This window comes from Peromyscus maniculatus, chromosome 1 (assembly GCF_049852395.1).
Source record: "Peromyscus maniculatus bairdii isolate BWxNUB_F1_BW_parent chromosome 1, HU_Pman_BW_mat_3.1, whole genome shotgun sequence".
NCBI classification, from domain to species: Eukaryota; Metazoa; Chordata; class Mammalia; order Rodentia; family Cricetidae; genus Peromyscus; species Peromyscus maniculatus.
This window is the reverse complement of record NC_134852.1, coordinates 33,856,385-33,873,269: the sequence shown is the minus strand read 5'-3', so window position 1 is coordinate 33,873,269 and position 16,885 is coordinate 33,856,385. Positions and strand designations below refer to the sequence as shown.

Here is a 16,885-nt window from a genome sequence, read left to right as displayed (position 1 = left end):
CAGGAGGATCACAAGTTCAAGTTGGCCTGGAGGTGAGCTTAGTGATAGATCACTTGTCTAGCATGTACCAGGTCCTAGGTTTAAATCAGGACTACGGGGAAAAGAGAGGCAGCCCTGACAGCTTAGTGAGACTCTGATGAAACAAACATACAAAATATGAAGTTGGCACTCCCAGCACTTGGGAGGCAGAGGCAGGCGAGTCTCTGTGAGTTGGAGGCTAGCCTGGTCTACAGAGTGAGTTCCAGGGCAGCCAGGGCTACACAGAGATACCCAGTTTGGGGGTGGGGGAGGGGAGGAAGGTTATGGTGGTGAAGAGGGCCAGGGGCATGGCTCAGCAGTATACAGCTTGTTCAGAATTCACAAGTCCCTGAGTTCAAACCCCAGAGCCAGCTCAGGGTGGTGGTGCTTGCCTTTACTCCCAGCACTAAGGAGGCAGAGGCAGGTGGATCTCTGAGTTCAAGTCCAAACTGGTCTACATGAGTTCCAGGCCAGTCAAGAGCTACACAGTGAGACTCTCTCGAAAAACCAACTGAGTAAGTCTTAGAGACACCGAAACAAAATAATGTGCCTGGGCTTCAGTGATGTGGGCATGGCTCCCTCTGCAGACATAATTTCTTCCTTTCTTGTGGAAAAAGAATCCCAACAGCTTAAATCATTTAGAGACCAAACTTCTTCCTTCCCAAATGGCTCTCCAAACCCACTTCAGCCAAGGCCTTGGGTTTTCTGCAGAACGGGCCTCCAAGTGTGCACCACCAACGCCCGGCTATGTAAGAGCTGGATCTTTAAGGAATCAAAGTGCTGGTGGCACCAAGTACGTGAACCGCCAACCCAGCACTTAGCAGTATACAGAGAGTGACCACAAAGTGGGGCCTGAGAGTATCAAGTAATAAAAAGGCAGGAGTTTGGCTGTTAAATGCCACTGTGACAGAAGAAAATACTTTTTTCCACTTAGCATTCCCTCCAGCATCTGAGGGCAAAACTCCAAGCTAAAGATACCCGTGCATTTCCTTCCTGGTTGTCAGGAGTAAGGATACCTGCTCGGGAGGGTGGCGGTAGGGAGTGAGCCAGGTCTAGCCTGTGAAATACAGGCAGAATGGGCCCCACACATGGAAACTGTGTCCATGGTCTGCTGATTTGCCCCATGTTGACGGGTTGTGGGAGTTAATCTTTACAGAAATTCCCAAATGCTTGGCTCCAGCCTTCTCAATACCATGAGCATGGGAGCACCAGCTGGCTGGGACCCAATGACTTGTTTAAACAAGGCGCTCCCAGATGCTGGTGTTGCCCTGAATAGCCAGGGCTCTGGGTACGAGTCTTATGGCCTTGGCCTTCTTCTGCAGGCTAGCTGGTAACCTCACAGCTACAGGGCTCCTCTGTTTATGTTATCTTCGAATGAGGACTGTATCAGCCTTTCATTGGGGTGTTGGATATGGGCCTCTGCTGGTGGCCCTCAAAGCCCCATGTGGCTGTCTGTTCCTTCCTGCACACCCCTTCCCTTTCCTCCAGCTCTCCTTCCTGCATGGACCCCTTGGACTCTCCTTCATGTTACCCAAAAGCTCACTGCCACTTTCCTCCTTCAGCTGCACCACCTTTGCCTGTGAAGGCATCCTGATACAGAATTAACTACCCCCCAAAAGTAACCCCCCTTTAGATTTAATTTTGTCTGTGTGCACAAGTGCCCAGAGGCCAGAAGAGGATGTCTGATCCCCAACAGCTGGAGTTACAGATGGTTATGAGTCACCTGATGTGTGTGCTAGGAACTGAACTCAGGTCCTCTGGAAGAGCAACAAGTGCTCTTAACTGCTGAGCCCTCTCCAGATCACCTTCTTTTTAAAAATAAGACAGTCTCGGGTAGCCCATGCTGGTCTCACTATGCCAAGTGGTAGGACTGTTGGCACGTACCACCACGCCTCTCTCTTACCCTGGAACATGGGACCTGGGTCTCTCATTCAGTGCCACCTTCTTGGCACCCAGCAGGCCCAATGAATAAGTGCTCGCCAGACATCAGCATCAGTGGCTATTGACTCATTCACTCAACACAGGTGAGCTCCCTTTAATGGTGTCCTGTTGAGGGGAGGGTTGTGACCAGGCTTGGAAATGTCCCTAAGCCTCCTCCCCAGTCTGGCACAGGAGCCCCTGCTGCTGTAGGACTGGAAGCCACATGGGCACAGAGAGAGGCAAGCTGGGGTGCTGGCCTGTGGCAGCTGGAGGCAGTGGGCGTGGTGGCGGGGCGCCCTGCCCTGTCTTGTCTCAGCTCTTAGAGTAGCGCCTCTGCAGTGATTCCCGGTAGAAGCGGAAGATGTGGTGTGAGGCAGCCTGGGCAGCAGCCAGGCACTGCTGGAGCTGGGAAGGGAGAAGCCAGTTAGTGCCCAGGGTTGTTCCCCAAATGAGTCCCTAAACATAGCACCCCCCCATTACTCCTCACTACAATGGCCATTTCCTTCTTCACTACCTCCTAACCCCCATCCCATAATAGTGGTGATGCATGCCTGTAATGAGATATACACATAACAGCCCTGAACAATCCTCCTGCCTCAGTCTCCTAAGTACACCACTACACCTGGTTTTATAGGACACTGGGGATGGAACCCTAGGTCTCATGCATACTAGACAAACCCTCTACCAATAAAGCCACATCCTCAGGACCCCAAGCTTGCCTCCTCTTTTTAATATGCAATTTACAGTGTGTGTGTGTGTGTGGGTGTGTGTACGTACCTCGGCATCAGAATAGAGCCCCTTGGTGGTGGACATCAGCAGCTTCTGCTCCACACTGTCCAGAGCAAAGGTCAGGATGGCCCGGGCCTCCTAGGGTCAAGAGGTAGAAGGTATTAAGTGTCCTGGGACCCTCCTCTCTTAAGATCTCAGCCAGTCTCGAGCAAGGGTAACTGGACCCTTAGCGTCTAGGTCAACTGCAGTTGTCTGTCTGCACACTATACAAACCCCAAGGGTAACTGTTGCTCTTCTTTGCCTTTATTCTGACAGCTCTCCCATCCCATGGGGGGAGCCACAGTGCTGGTCATTTCCTGGCTGCCTCTCAACCGCCCACTCTCCCTTCCTTGCTCTGTACTACAGACAAACCAGTGATCCAGTCCCCACAGCTCCCTTGATGTTAGGTTTCCCCAGTTATCTGAGGGGAGCCCAGGAAGTCCGGAGAGAAGCACTGTGGTCCCCACTCTGACACCAGCAGTTTCAGTAGAAAGCCACAGAGGTGAGGTGGGTTCTGAAACCCCACAGCCAAGATAGAACCCTGCCCCCCAGCTCTATTCTGTGTGTACATCTGCAACCAACTGTGGTGATATCACGGCAGGACCGGGCTGGGGCCCAGCCTGCACTGGATCTCTTCTTCCTCCTGGCTTCTCTGGCACTGTTGTCGCCACCCCTGCATCAGACCCTTCATGTGAAGTGCTGAAGATGACATGCTTCCCTAACTGTCATCATCGTGACCAACATGGAGCACAAGAACCAGAGGTCTGTTCTACACTTTGGTAATGAATGCTAGCAAGTTTCTTTTCTGGCTTGTGCAAGTGTGAGTTGGGTATCTAGCACTTAAAGCTGAATGAACCTTGATGAATGGGGCAGAACCTGCCGAATGGGCCAGGGTGCACGAGCCAACTGACCTGCACAGAAGGAAGGCCACTGGGCTGCAGCCCTTCACCAACATTAACTTTCCACGCCTACCTTTTCTTGCTTGGTTGTGGGGTCCAGCACAAGATTGCCATCAGAGTCCAGGGCACAGCTGACCCCACAGAAGAGAGCCCGCATGGGCACACCTGCGTCCACCAATGCCATGCAGGCAGCATTCAGGCAACAGGCCAAGAGCTGAGCATCAGAGTGGTTAAGAAGTGTGTCTTCTGTGGGACTGGCCAGCAGAACACATCCACATGTCCCTTTACCCGCTGATGCCTGTGGCAGACATCACTCACTGATCACAGAGCAGCAGCATGGCAGGGTGGCTATGTGGTTCTGGCACCAAGTAGTTGCCACTGTTCCATACTGGGCGTAATCACCTCCCTCCAGCTAGGAGGCCAACCGCTCCCAGTCTCCCTGTGTTCAACAGGATGTTGCTAGGGAACAGATACATAAACTAAAGGATGTACCAAGCATCTTTAGTGAAACAGTCAGAGAAAGAGGGATCTCCCAGTCACACAGGGAAGACACAGGCAAAGCCAGGCCCACCAGCTGGGGATCCAGTGGGCAGCTACTGTGCTAGATAACGGAGCCAATGACCATTCTACCTGCTTGGTGCTCCCCCAGCAGAGAGCCAGAAACTCAGGCCAAGGTGAAGAGATGTCACTGGCTCAGGCACTGGGTTTGGACAGGCCTGAGCTTGAGTCCCACCTCTGCAGCCTCTGGCTGCCACCATTCTATTCCCTTGGGCAAGACACGGCCCCTCTCTGAGCTTTAGTTTCCTCACCACAAAACAGGGAAACGTAAGAAACACACACGAATGAGTCCCTGGGCTCTCGAACCAGAAAGCCGGAGCCTTGGGATTTACACAGGAATTACAATGCTACTCAACACAGGTCCTGTGGCAACTAAATGACAGCATTCGGAGCACCCAGTGCGCCCTGCTTGCTAGTTTCTAAAAAATGTGTGTGTGTGTGTGTGTGTCCGTCCATGGCAGGTATGTGCTGTGGTGCTCACATGGTGGTCAGAGGACAACTTGCAGGAACTGGTTTCTCTGTCCACCACGTGAGTCTTGGGGACTGAATTCAGGTCGTCAGCAAGCACTTCACCGCTGGGCCCTCTTGCTGGCCCTGGCCTTGTCTCATGCTCTTTATGAGCGGTTTCCTGGCACGGGTTCTGCGTGGCTGCGGGGTCACCAGAAGGGAAGCCACAGGGAGGTCCTGGGCACTTCCTAGAGGAGAGGACTGGGAAAGGATACAGAGCCAGCATCGCTCACCACCTGCAGCACCACCGTGATTGAGGTGCGGGGGTGCAGGGCTCCCAGAACCACGGCTTCACATGTATTCCGGATCAGCTGCTCCCGGCTCTTCTCGGCCACGCCTGGGGAGACAGGAAGTTGTCAGGCTCTTCCCCTCTACCCTATCATCTTGTTCTACTCTATCCAGCCTCTGGAAGCAGACTTCCAGAAGAGGCTGTCAGTCTCAGCCCAGGAAGGTGTGCACACTCCCAGGACAGAGAAGGCAGGGCCTGGACCTTTCTGAGGGTCCACCAGCCAGCCAGCCAGCCGAGGAGGAATGCCCAGGAGTGCCCACATCCTGTGCTATTGGCCTTCCCGACCCCACCAGAGCAGGCCCACCCCACCACACACATGGTGATGCCGTAAAAGGGCAGAAAAACAAGTTAATGGAAAGGAGAAATGAAGGCACAGAAGGGAAGAACGGAGACAAAGAAGTAGCTCAAGAAGGGGGGTCTGGTGGTGCTGGTCTGCAGTCTCGGGATTTGAGACACTCAGGCAGGGGGATCACAAATTTGAGGGCAGCCTAGGTTACAGAGAGTGCAGTACCAGCTTAAGCAACTTAAGACCCCATCTCCAAAAGTAAAAGGCTGGTGGCATAGCCCAGCCACCCAGCCTGAAGTTCACCAGGGAAGGGTGGTGCTGTGGCTCTGTCTTAGAATGTCTGCTTGGAGCCCATCAGGGAGGACCTGGGAGGCCTCGGCAGAAGAAGGCTTGACCAGAATCCACCAGTGAGAGCCCAGGAGTGTGGCTCTCTGGAAGAGCATCTGTCTAGCAGGCATGAGGCTCTGGATTCCATCCCTAGTGCAGCAAAAACTAAAACAAAGCCAAGAGCGCTGGGCAACGAGCGGGGCAGTGGAGACCGGACGCAGTAAGCGGCGGGAATCGGGTAAGGCCCTGACAGACAGGATCTTCGGAGGTTCAGCCGAATCCAGTTACCAGGCAGCCCGATCTTCGGCCTCAGGATCACTTCGAGTGTGGCCTTGTTGAAGATTTCTTTGCTGACCTTCACCTCAGCCGGCCCGTACACTCCAGCCAAGACAGAGGTGTCACCTGGGGAGACATCAGCGGACATCGGCCTCTGCCACACCCTGCCACCCTTACCAATTCTCCGCTCTGCTTTCTCAGCTTTAAGAGGGGTTCCCTCTAATCCCTCCCTTGTGGCACTTTTGTGAAGATCACATGACAATAGTTCACAGAAGCAGGAAGCCCCGAGTCTCTCAGCATCACACAAGGTCATCCTTGGTTCCGTACTGAGTTTGAGGCCACCCTGAGCTACACGGGACCATCTCAAACAGAAACCCATTATTACATATAATTAATCTAGACTAACAAAAAAATTTTAAAAGGCCTAACAAAAATAGACAAAAAAGGGTCTATAGTTGCCATGGGTAGGGGTCTATTTTCTGCTCATTTTCCCAGAAAGGATATGAATGGGTCTGGAGAATAAAAAGCCCGGCTTCTGTTCCTGACTGCCTATTCTTGGCCCTTGTGTGACTTTGATAACTTCTGTAGGCAACAGAGAGGCCATCTACAAAGTGAAGACACTGCACTCAAACAGTGGTTTCCACATGTTTCTGACCGTAATGCCCAATAACCAACACACTTCACAGCACAACTCCAAACTGACAAATGTATGTGTGTAAGTGAATCGTTGGGGCTGGAGAGGTGTCTCAGCGGTTAAGAGCACTTGTTGCTCTTGCAGAGGACAACTCCCAAGCATCTGTAACTACAGCTCCAGGGGACCTAACATACTCTTCTGAGCTCCTCGGGCACTAGGGAGATCCATAAAAAAAAAAATTTAAAAACCAAGGGGTTAGGGATGTAGCTCAAGGGTATGGCATTTACCGAGCATGTGCAAAACCCCCCAAAAAAACCAAAAGCAAAAACAAAAATAGCCGGGCAGTGGTGGCACACGCCTTTAATCCCAGCACTCGGGAGGCAGAGGCAGGCGGATCTTTGTGAGTTCGAGGCCAGCCTGGGCTACCAAGTGAGTTCCAGGAAAGGCGCAAAGCTACACAGAGAAACCCTGTCTCGAAAAACCAAAAAAAAAACCAAAAAACAAAAAACAAACAAAAAAAAACCCCACAAAAAACAAAACCCAAGATGGCTAGCCTACAAAAGCAGGTGATAAGCTCTGGGCTTTGTAGGTTTTTATTGTTGGATTTTCTGAGCTTAGGCTCTATACAGTTTAAGTTGCCTTGAACTTGCTATGTAGCTGAGTGAACCTGGCCTTGACCTGATCCTCTTGCCTCTACCTCCCAAGTGTTGGGATTAGGGGAATGCACCTTCAGGTTTTTGTTTGTTTGTTTTTCGAGACAGGGTTTCTCTGTGTAGCTTTGCGCCTTTCCTGGAACTCACTCTGTAGCCCAGGCTGGCCTCGAACTCACAGAGATCCGCCTGCCTCTGCCTCCCGAGTGCTGGGACTAAAGGCCTGCGCCACTAGAGCCCTGCTGTACCATCAGTTTTTTTTTTTGTCGTTGTTGTTGTTGTTTTTTTTTAATTCTGTTTTTAAGTTAAGATACTGTGTTGGCTACTTTTGTCAACTCACCACAAGTTAGACAGATCTAAAAAGAGGGAATTTCAACTGATGAACTGCCTGCAGGGGCTTTTTATTGACTAATAATTTATATGGGAGGGTCCAGCTTGCTGTGGGCCGTGCCACTTTTGGACAGGTAGTCCTAGGTTGTATACCAAAGCAGGCTGAGCAAGCCACAAGAAGCAAGAGTTCCTCCATGGTCTCTACTTCAGTTCCTGCCTCGATTTCCCTCAGTGGACTATAACTTGGGATATGAAAGCCAAACACACCCTTTCCTCCTGAGCTGCTTTTGGTCACAGCCCTTATCTCAGCCACAGAATCTTAATGAGGGCACACACAAGAGAAAACAGATTTCATTCTGTCATTGCCATATACACCCAAGAGAACAGATTTCATTCTGTCATTGCCATCTACACCCAAGAGAACAGATTTCATTCTGTCATTGCCATATACACAAGAGAACAGATTTCATTCTGTCATTGCCATCTACACCCATCAATTTGCATTGTTTGCCACTGCCCCCCCCTCCCTCCCCCCCTTCTGTAGTTTCTGTAAACTCACCATAGACTTTGAGTTCAGAAGTGTCTGGAACACCTTTTTAAAGTCTTAAACTCTGGCTGCAAGAGCAATAGGTGTTAACCACCAAGCCATTTCTCCAGCCCCCAGTTCTCTCCTTTCTTAACCTCCCATCAGTCTTCAATGTTTGCCCCCTCTACCTGATTCTCTCACAGGAAAACTCCGGAAGAGTTGTCTCCACTCTGCCCTTTCTCCCTTTCTCTGACCCCAACACTACTACACTGCACTAGAAGCAATGATCTCCAACTTAATTAGCCCTAAAGTGGTCAGCCCTTACATCTCAAACACAGCTCACCAATGCTGACACCAACTCACTGCCCTCTTTCCAACGTCTGCTTTGGTAGTTCCTCACATTCCCATGGCCTCTCAAAGGTGGTTGATCCACAGTGTGGGTGTCAGTCATGAGACCTCCCTTTTCTCTCTCTCTTCGCTTACTCTGATGAGCTGTGTATACCAGGCAAAGGCACATTTACTCAAATATGGAGTGGGAGAAGGGGGAGATACTTGTCAGCCCAGGATGGGAATATCACATCCAATTTGAAGAGCATTTTCTTGGATAAATCATCTGCCACGGTAATTACATTTAAACCATAGGTGACGAGACATACCCTGTCTCAAAGGGTTTGTATGCAAATGAACATCTTAGCCTCAACCAGTGATGTATGGATCCAGAAGAAGTGTGTGGGAGGAAATCTAGTCAAGGGAAATATTTGTGTTGGTGGAATTTCACCTCTTCTGTAATATTCACTCTTACTAGGGTGGTACTGACCCGATTCCTTCAGAGAGGGGTGTTTTTTTTTGTTTTTGTTTTTGTTTTTTTAAACCAGGCTGGGCATATCATTTCTTTTCGAGGCGGGAGAGGTGTGTATCCCCAATATTTAGAAATAGTTTTTTCAAGGAGATGGGCGCACTCGGTTGCACACCACACAGTAACCGCTCTTCAAGAACAAACCCCACTTCGGTGAGGACGGCGCACGCACTTAAACCTGGTTAGGGTCTTACCTTGCAGAAAAGAAGCAGACCCATCCGGCCGGGACAGCAGGTTCTGTTCACAAGCAAAATGCCGGAGGCTGCAGACTGGATTTCGAGGGTTGGGCTCTGTTCCGGTGTCAGTACTTGCCTCGGCGTCTGCACGCTTAGTTACCTCCATAGCCGCCGACCACGCGCGCAGAGATCCGACCGTAGCTTCCGCATAGCTATTGCGCATGCGCTAGTCTCGGGCGCGCCTGAATTAACCCTCGCACGTGGCTCAACGTTTACTAACAACCTGGTTCCGCCCACCTCCACCTCCTGATTCCCGTAAAGCCATTGGACAACAAAGAATAGGGGGCGGGTGTCGGAATGGGCCCATCTTGCCCAAGGTCCCCGGGCCCTAAACCCGTGGGACGCTAGTCAGGCTGTCCTTCTTCTGCCTGATATTGGAGCAACTATAAGCAGGAAACTGGAGCAATTTTAGACAATAATACTTGCCATATGAACTTATGTATGTGTCTTTGACTCAGGGTGGTTGGAATTAGATAGCTCATTGGCCTAGTTGTGCGGCCACTTGAATAAGGCAACTGATGGGGCAGCCCTACATCTCTCCTGTGAGGAGGGAGGCGTGGTTATTAGTCAAGATGGTGGTAGCGATGTCTTTGGCCAAGATCTGGAGGCCGGGCCGTGTCCTGGGCCAGGCTGCTCTCCTGCTGCTGCGGCGGCCTGGGGTTCGGGGCTTGGCTAGATCCGTGAGTACCTGGGCCCCACGAGGTCTTTGCTGAGAAGAAGTAAAGACGTAAAGGTTATTCTTACAGTGTGTGTGGGTCACCGCGAGCTGTCAAGGAAGGACCAACTCAGAAAGGACCCTCGATGGAGGGAGACAGGACGAGTAGGAGTTTGAAAGACAGATCAGATGTTCACAGAGTTCTACATTTCTTTATTCCTTTACTTAAGTTTCAATTCTAGTGCGAGTTGAGCAAGAAAATGGTTTGATTCCCATGTCCCCTGATCAAAAGTCAAGGTAGGGGACTTTGCCAAGACTGTTGTTTACAGGCGATCAGTCTGTGTTTGTTGACTTCATGAAGGGATACAAAGAGAGCGAGAAATCCAGACAGGACCCTTTATCCACGCTATTTTTTTTTTTAAATTTATTTATTATGTATATACAGTGTTCTGTCTGCATATACACCTGCAGGTCAGAAGAGGGCACCAGATCTCATTACGGATGGTTGTGAGCCACCATGTGGTTGCTGGGAATTGAACTCAGGACCTCTGGAAGAGCAGCCAGTGCTCTTAACCTCTGAGCCATCTCTCCAGCCCCCCCGCCCCCCCCCCCCCGCGCTATTTTTTTTTTTTGAGACAAGATGGCCTGTAACTCAGACTGGCATCGAATTACAGACAGTCCTGTCTCAGGTCTCTCAATTACTGGGATCACAGTTGTGAGCCACCGCACCTGGCTGCTCACTTTTCTTGAAAACACTTGAGAAAACTCAAGAGTCCCTTTCGATCTATTGTTGCTGGGTGCAGGATAACACTTTCAAAACTGATGATGAGGTCTGGCTATGTAGCTTTGTGACAGAGTGCTTGCTTAGCATGTGCTATATCCAGAATTGGGCTACTATCCCTGTGTGCTCTGGATATAGTGACTGACACATGACAAATCCCAGCACTTGGGAGGTAGAGGCAGGAGGTCAGCCTGAGCTACATGAGACCCTGTTAAAAAACCAAAAAGATTGAAAAAAAGCAAGTGAGGGCCTGGGGTGGTGATGCAAACTTATGATCCCAGTATTTAGGAGGCAGAGGCAGGTGGATCTCTGTGAGTTCCAGGTTAGCCAGAGCTACATAGTGAGACCATCTCTTAAAAAAAGAAAGATCTTGTTGGTAGTGCCTGGTTAGAGGGTTTTGAAGTAAAATGCCAGCGAAAACAGATGTGGTTAAGTGGTTGGGTTCTGGAGCTGGACCATACGATTTCACTTTTCTGCTCTGCCTCTTTCTGGTTGTGCAGCCTTGGGCAAGGAACTACTTTCACCTCTCTGTACAGTGTTGATAGTGGCCACTTCATAAGGTTGTTGTGGAAATACCTGCTTGTGGAAGCATTACAAATTGGACCCAGCATAAAAGGGCAATGGGAATGTCAGCCTTACATTAGTGGTGAGGACAGAGACCTTAGAGGTTAGGAGAGAGGAAAGGGGAACCTTTGGGGTGGGAACTGGATCAGCAATGCCCTGATGAAGAATCTCAATATTTTTTATTTTTTGTTTTTTTGAGACAGGGTTTCTTTGTGTAGCTTTGGTGCCTGTCCTGGATCTTACTCTGTAGACCAGGCTGGCCTTGAACTCACAGAGATCAGCCTGCCTCTGCCTCTCGATTGCTGGGATTAAAAGTGTGCCCCAGCGAATCTCAGTATTTTATGAGGTTGTGTCTGATCTCCATCTAGTTCTTAGGCAGAGAGGGTGGAATCTGTAGGTAGAAGCTCTGGGTTGGAAGAGAAGGGGGTAAGCAGAGATGACCAGGGTGAGCTAGGAGTGAGGCGTGGGTCCATAGGAAGGTTGTCAGTGGAAACAAGCAAAGAGAGAAAGGTTGCAGCAGCAGGGTGGGGGTAGGGCAGTGTGTTGTGTGCTGTTCTCTTCGGCTTTTTTTTTTTTTCCCCATCAAATCCTTCACAGCTAATTTCAGCCCCTGAACTCATTGGCTGGGCAGGTAGGCTGAGCTGTGAGCAAAGTGAGGTATCTAGGGAAAGGTCACTGTGGCTGATGACATTCCTTTTCCTGCTGACTCAGTCTTCTGTTGTCTCTTTTATTTCTTTACTTATCTGAGAGGAAGAGTTGGAAGAATGGCAGGAGGGAGCAATCTTTAGTTTTCATTGGTTTATGTATTTAAATTTTTCTATCTCCCCCCCCCCTTTTTTTTTCCTTTTTGATAGTGTCTTACGTATCCCAGGCTGGCCTCCCAGCTCATTATATAGCTGAGGATGACCTTGAACTTTGGCTCTTCCTGCCTCCATCTCTGGATTAGAATTGTTCATCACCATGCCTGGTTTTATTTGGTGCTGGGGATCGAACAAAGGACTTATACATGCTGATCAAGTGCTCTACCTACTGAGCTACATTCCTAGTCCCTTCCCTCTTCTCTCCCTCCTTCTTTCATCCTTCCCCCCATTTCCTTCCTTCCTTTTTTTGTAGGGGGGCTGGTGGAGTGGGGAGGATCCTGAACCTTCTGCTTCTACTTCTCAAATGCTGGAATTTCAGGCATTTGCCATCATGCCTGGCTTTATATTCTCTTCCAATTTTTTTTCTTTTGTCTTTTTGAGACAGGGTTTCTCTATGTAACCCTGGCTGTCCTGTTCTTGAACTTGCTTTGTAGATCAGGCTAGCCTCAGACTCACAGAGATCTGCTTGCTTCTGTCTCCCAAGGCTGGAACTAAGGGTGTGTGCCACCACACCCAGCTCTGGCTTTTTTTTTTTTTTAATATTTATTTATTTATTATGTATACAGCATGTATGACTGCAGGCCAGAAGAGGGCACCAGATCTCATTACAGATGGTTGTGAGCCACCATGTGGTTGCTGGGAATTGAACTCAGGACTTCTGGAAGAGCAGTCAGTGCTCTTAACCTCTGAGCCATCTCTCCAGCCCCAGCTCTGGCTTTTAAAAAGATTTTTTTTAATTAAATTTCTTTTCGTACATATTTCTCATAATATTTCACAGTGCTACCTCTACCTGTTTTTCTTTTACTGGTTCTATGATTTTAAAACCTCCTGCTTTTTTTTTTTTTAAAGACCAAGTCTTGCTGTATAGCCTGGCTCACCTAGAGTTTTCTATCCCATGCTCATACTCCTGAGCATCCGGCTTTAGTCCCTCCTGCCCCAGCCTTCAGAGCGCTCAGATTGCAGACATGTGTTGCCATGCCCACCCCTTTACATTTTTGAGTGGTAACAACAGGCTTGGGTAGTAGCCAAAGGAGATTTTAGACCAGGATTATCCCATAGAGCTTTCACAGTATAGATGTCTTATATTTGTGCCGTCCAGTACAGTAGCCACCAGACATATGTGGCTATCCAACACATTGATTGTGGCTAGTGCGACTTGAGAACAGTGGATTTTGTTCTTTTTGAGACAGGGTCATCCTCTCTGTAATGTACTCTGGGCTGGCCTTGGAAGGGTGGTCCTCCTGGCTCAGCTCTTAAATCCTAGAATTATAGGTGTGTGCTCAGCTCAAAGGTTTATTGTTCTTTTTAAAAATTTATTTATTTATTCTTTGAAAATTTCATACATATATACAGTATACTTTGCTTATACCCTCTCCCCAACACTTCCAGTTCTCCTTAAGATTCTCATATCCCTTCCAACTTCGTGTCCTTTTACACTTGTTTATTTATTTGTCTTTTTTTCTTCTTCTGAGACAGGGTCTATCTACAAAACCCTGGCTGTCCTGGAACTCAGTATGTAGACCAGGCTGGCCTCAAATTTAGAGAGATCTGCCTGCCTCTGCCTCCCAAGTAATGGGATTAAAGGCGTCCACTTACCTATTTATTTATTTATTTATTTGAGACAGGGTTTTTTTTTGTGTGTGTAGTTAGGTGCCTGTCCTGGAACTTGCTCTGTAGCCCAGGCTGGTCTCAAACTCACAGAGATCTGCCTGGCTCTGCCTTCCAAGTGCTGGGATCAAAGGCCTGTGCCGCCGCCGCCGCCGCCACCGCCGCCGCCGCCACCGCCGCCGCCACCACCACCAAAACCACCACCACCACCACCACCTGGCTCTATTTATTTTTTAATCCACTGAGTCCAGTTAATGTTGCCATACATAAATGGGTGTAGACTCATCCACTGGGGCATGGGGAACCTACCAGTGACCTAAAGAAAAATGAGTCTTCCTTCCCCTGAAGCTAGAAACTGCTAATAGCTCTTCATTTGGGGATGGGGTCTCCCCAAACCTTGCTGGAACTTTTAACTGCCTGATCTTTTCAACTGTTTTGTAAGTAACCACAGCTGTTGTGAACTATGTGTGCAATAGCTGTGTCACGAGGGCACCCCTCCCACCCTCCAGTTCTTACATTGTTTCTCTCCCCTCTTTCACAATGTCCCTGAGCTGTGGAGGGGGAGTTGATAGACTGTCTCCTTTGCAGCGCAGCATTCTGACAACAGTGTGTGCTTTAACCACTCCCCGCTGCAGTACAAAGCTTCTCCGGCCAGGCTTGGGAACAGCACAGATCCATGGACATAAACATTAATATTTAGAAGACATTTTGACAACATGACCATTTAGGAAAACAACATCAATAGGTTTTCCTTTAGTTTCTCTTCTTTTTTTTTTAACCCTGGCATGATTGGACACTGGACAGCCTGGGAATTGAACCCAGGTCCTTTGGAACATTGCTCAGTCCTCTTAACCACTGAGCCATCTCTTTACTCTCTTCTCCTTTAGTTTCTATGGCTTTCCTAGCTGTGTGTTTTGGCCATGGTCACAGTACCAGGTATGAACTCCCTCCTGTGGAACAGGCCTTTCATTCAATCAAGAGAGTAATCTTGCCACAGATGTGTACCGATGGGCACATCTTACCTGGTGGGTTGGTATTGTAGCATACAGGGTTCAAGACTGGATAAATTGATGTTTTTTCTCCCCAGGCTTCTTGCACAGCACTTTCTAGCGTTATGAAAGAACTTTTCTCCTCTTTTGGTGGGAGTGTAAACTGGTGCAGCTACTCTATTCACACTAGTTAGGATATGGGCTCAACTTAGATGATCATTAACTGACAAATGGATATTGAAAATATGGTACACACACACACACACAGTAGCATATTACTCAAGTGTAAAGAAAACTGAGATCATGGAATCTGCAGGTAAATGGATGAAGCTGGAAATAAATTATACTACGTAACGCCACAAAAGGCGTTATTGCACATTCTCATATGAAGGTTCTTGCTTAAAATCTTATGTTTTTAACTTGAAGTGCATATGGAAGCTAGGGAGGTAAAAAGGGGGTGAGAAGAGGATGCATTTAAGGAAGGGGACAGTAGAATACAGGCGAAATGAAAATAGAGATGGGGAAACACTTCAGAATGTGTGATCCTGGCAATACAAGTGAAAAAATACAGTGAGTAGGGGCAGAATTGACATACTGTGAAAGAACGGGGAAGATACTGGAGGTAAAGGGTTAAGTTCAGATGGGGACAGGGAGGGAAAGAGAGGAGAGGTAGGGGTGGGTTAGTCAAAACTAAGACTATCTGAAGAAGCCTTATGAAGAAGCCCCATTAGTTTGCAAGCTAATTAAATTTTTTTTTCTTTCTTTTCTTTTCTTTTTTTTTTTTTTTTTCAAGACTGGGTTTCTCTGTGTAACAGCCCTGGCTGCCCTGGAACTCACTCTGTAGATCAGGCTGGCCTCGAACTCACAGAGATCACCTATCTGTGCCTCCCAAGTGCTGGGATTAAAGGCATGTGCACCACTGCCTGGCAAAATTTTTTTTCTTAAAAAAAATATTTAAACAGAAGTACTTGACATTAGTAAACACTGTTGCACCCAGAAGTACGAGGTCATTGAATGAAAACCTCAGTGTTAGGCTATTGGTCAGGCTCTTGCTGCTCTTGGTTGCCTGTGACTAGATGGTTAGACCCTGTTGCTGAAGGGACCACACACTCGGTTTGGGAACACAGGAAATCTTTATTTTTTGAGACATAATCTCACCCCAGTGCAGGATGGTCTGGAACTCACTCACTGTGTAGCCAGTTATGGCTTCAAACTGGTGGCATTCCTCCTGCCTAGCTTCCTGAAAGGTGTTTGCACCCTGATAGGCCTTTCTGCCCACGCAGCTATCCAAATCAGACCAAACCAGACGGGATGGACGAGAGACCGGAAAACCACATGTCTGTTTTCTGGGATGCTGTTTAAATACCCTATGGGAGTGGTCTTGAGCATCTCTGGGAGAGGAGTTTGACGGGCTTTGAGGGGCCAGGTTTGGGGAAAGGGGCGAGGGGGGGGGAGATGAGGTGGACCTTCCACCAAAATACTTCCCAAGTGGTGGGATTTGAGGCATGAGCCACCATCCATGACTGGAAGGTGCAGTTGTATCCAGATGGAGATGGGAGCAGAGGTCTTGGGAGGAGGGTGGGGAGGTCGTCTGCTGTGGGTTGGTTAGGGGGGATTCCTGGGGCAGACGGATCTGGAAGAAGGGCCCGGCAGCCCTCCTCTCATCACCCTTCACTCAGTGCGGTTGCCCTGGGGGTGCTGGGTTTTCATTTCTTTGTCCCTCTGCTGCTATAGCAGATGTCTCCACAGCTCAGGGAAGAGAGGGAAGAAACTCTCACTGTAAGAGCCAGGCCTGGGGTGGCAACTGTAAAACTCCCCCCCCCCCACACTCAAAAGATAAAAACCTAACCACTCTCTTGGGCTCAGTTGGTAGAATGCCATGGTGCCCAGCAGGCACAAAGCTGTGCATTCAGTTGCTAGTCCTGTGCCAACTGGGTATGGTAGTGCATGCCTATAATTCCACCACTCAGGAAGCAGAGGCAGGAGGATCGCATCAAGCTCCAGGCCAGCCAGGCTACATAGTAAGACCCTGAAAGTTTAAATAAAAAAAAAAAAAAAAAAGATTTGCCCTTAAGACCATTGAAATGGTTCAGAGAGTAAAGGCAGCTACCATCAAGCCTGGTGACTTGAGTTATCTCCAGGACCCACATGGTGAAGAGAGACTCAACTCCCAGAAGTCATCTCACACTTCCATGCACCTGCACACACAATACATAAAAGTGTAATTTAAAAAATTAAAAACTTGGGCCTGGAGGGATGGCTCAGTGGTTGAGAACACTGGCTGCTCATCCAGAGGACCCAATTTCAATTCCCAGCACCTACATGGCTGCTCACAGCTGTCTGTGGCT

General features: G+C 48.9%; 2 protein-coding genes across 3 annotated transcripts in view; one reads left to right on the top strand and one right to left on the bottom strand.

Annotated features, from left to right (window-relative positions):
* Positions 1-2,010: 2,010 nt before the first annotated feature.
* On the bottom strand, positions 2,011-9,271 carry Exosc5 (exosome component 5). 2 transcript variants are annotated; one of them, XM_076574330.1, is made up of 6 exons: positions 9,039-9,271; positions 5,861-5,974; positions 4,904-5,007; positions 3,679-3,903; positions 2,716-2,805; positions 2,011-2,343 (listed from the first exon to the last, which is right to left on the bottom strand). In XM_076574330.1, the coding sequence occupies exons 1-6, from the start codon at positions 9,241-9,243 to the stop codon at positions 2,251-2,253; spliced, it is 831 nt and encodes a 276-aa protein (XP_076430445.1). In that variant the 5' UTR covers positions 9,244-9,271; the 3' UTR covers positions 2,011-2,250. The 2 variants fall into 2 exon arrangements, with proteins under 2 accessions (XP_076430445.1, XP_006988101.1); XM_006988039.4 differs by having other exon boundaries at positions 3,679-3,819; positions 4,886-5,007; positions 9,039-9,261.
* Positions 9,272-9,605: 334 nt separating this feature from the next.
* Positions 9,606-16,885, top strand: part of Bckdha (branched chain keto acid dehydrogenase E1 subunit alpha) — a 29,118-nt gene continuing 21,838 nt past the window's right edge. The window contains exon 1 of the mRNA XM_006988040.4: positions 9,606-9,760. Coding sequence (XP_006988102.1) covers positions 9,653-9,760 — 108 coding nt within the window. The 5' untranslated portion in view covers positions 9,606-9,652. The remainder of the gene's footprint in view (positions 9,761-16,885) is intronic.

Coding starts and splice junctions, on each gene's coding strand:
- Exosc5 (XM_076574330.1), bottom strand. CDS start 9,243: ATGCGCAATAGCTATGCGGAAGCTACGGTCGGATCTCTGCGCGCGTGG. Junction 5,975..9,038: donor GTCTGCTTCTTTTCTGCAAG/GTAAGACCCTAA, acceptor ATGTCTCCCCAG/GTGACACCTCTGTCTTGGCT. Junction 2,344..2,715: donor GGCTCTATTCTGATGCCGAG/GTACGTACACAC, acceptor CTCCCTTCCCAG/CTCCAGCAGTGCCTGGCTGC.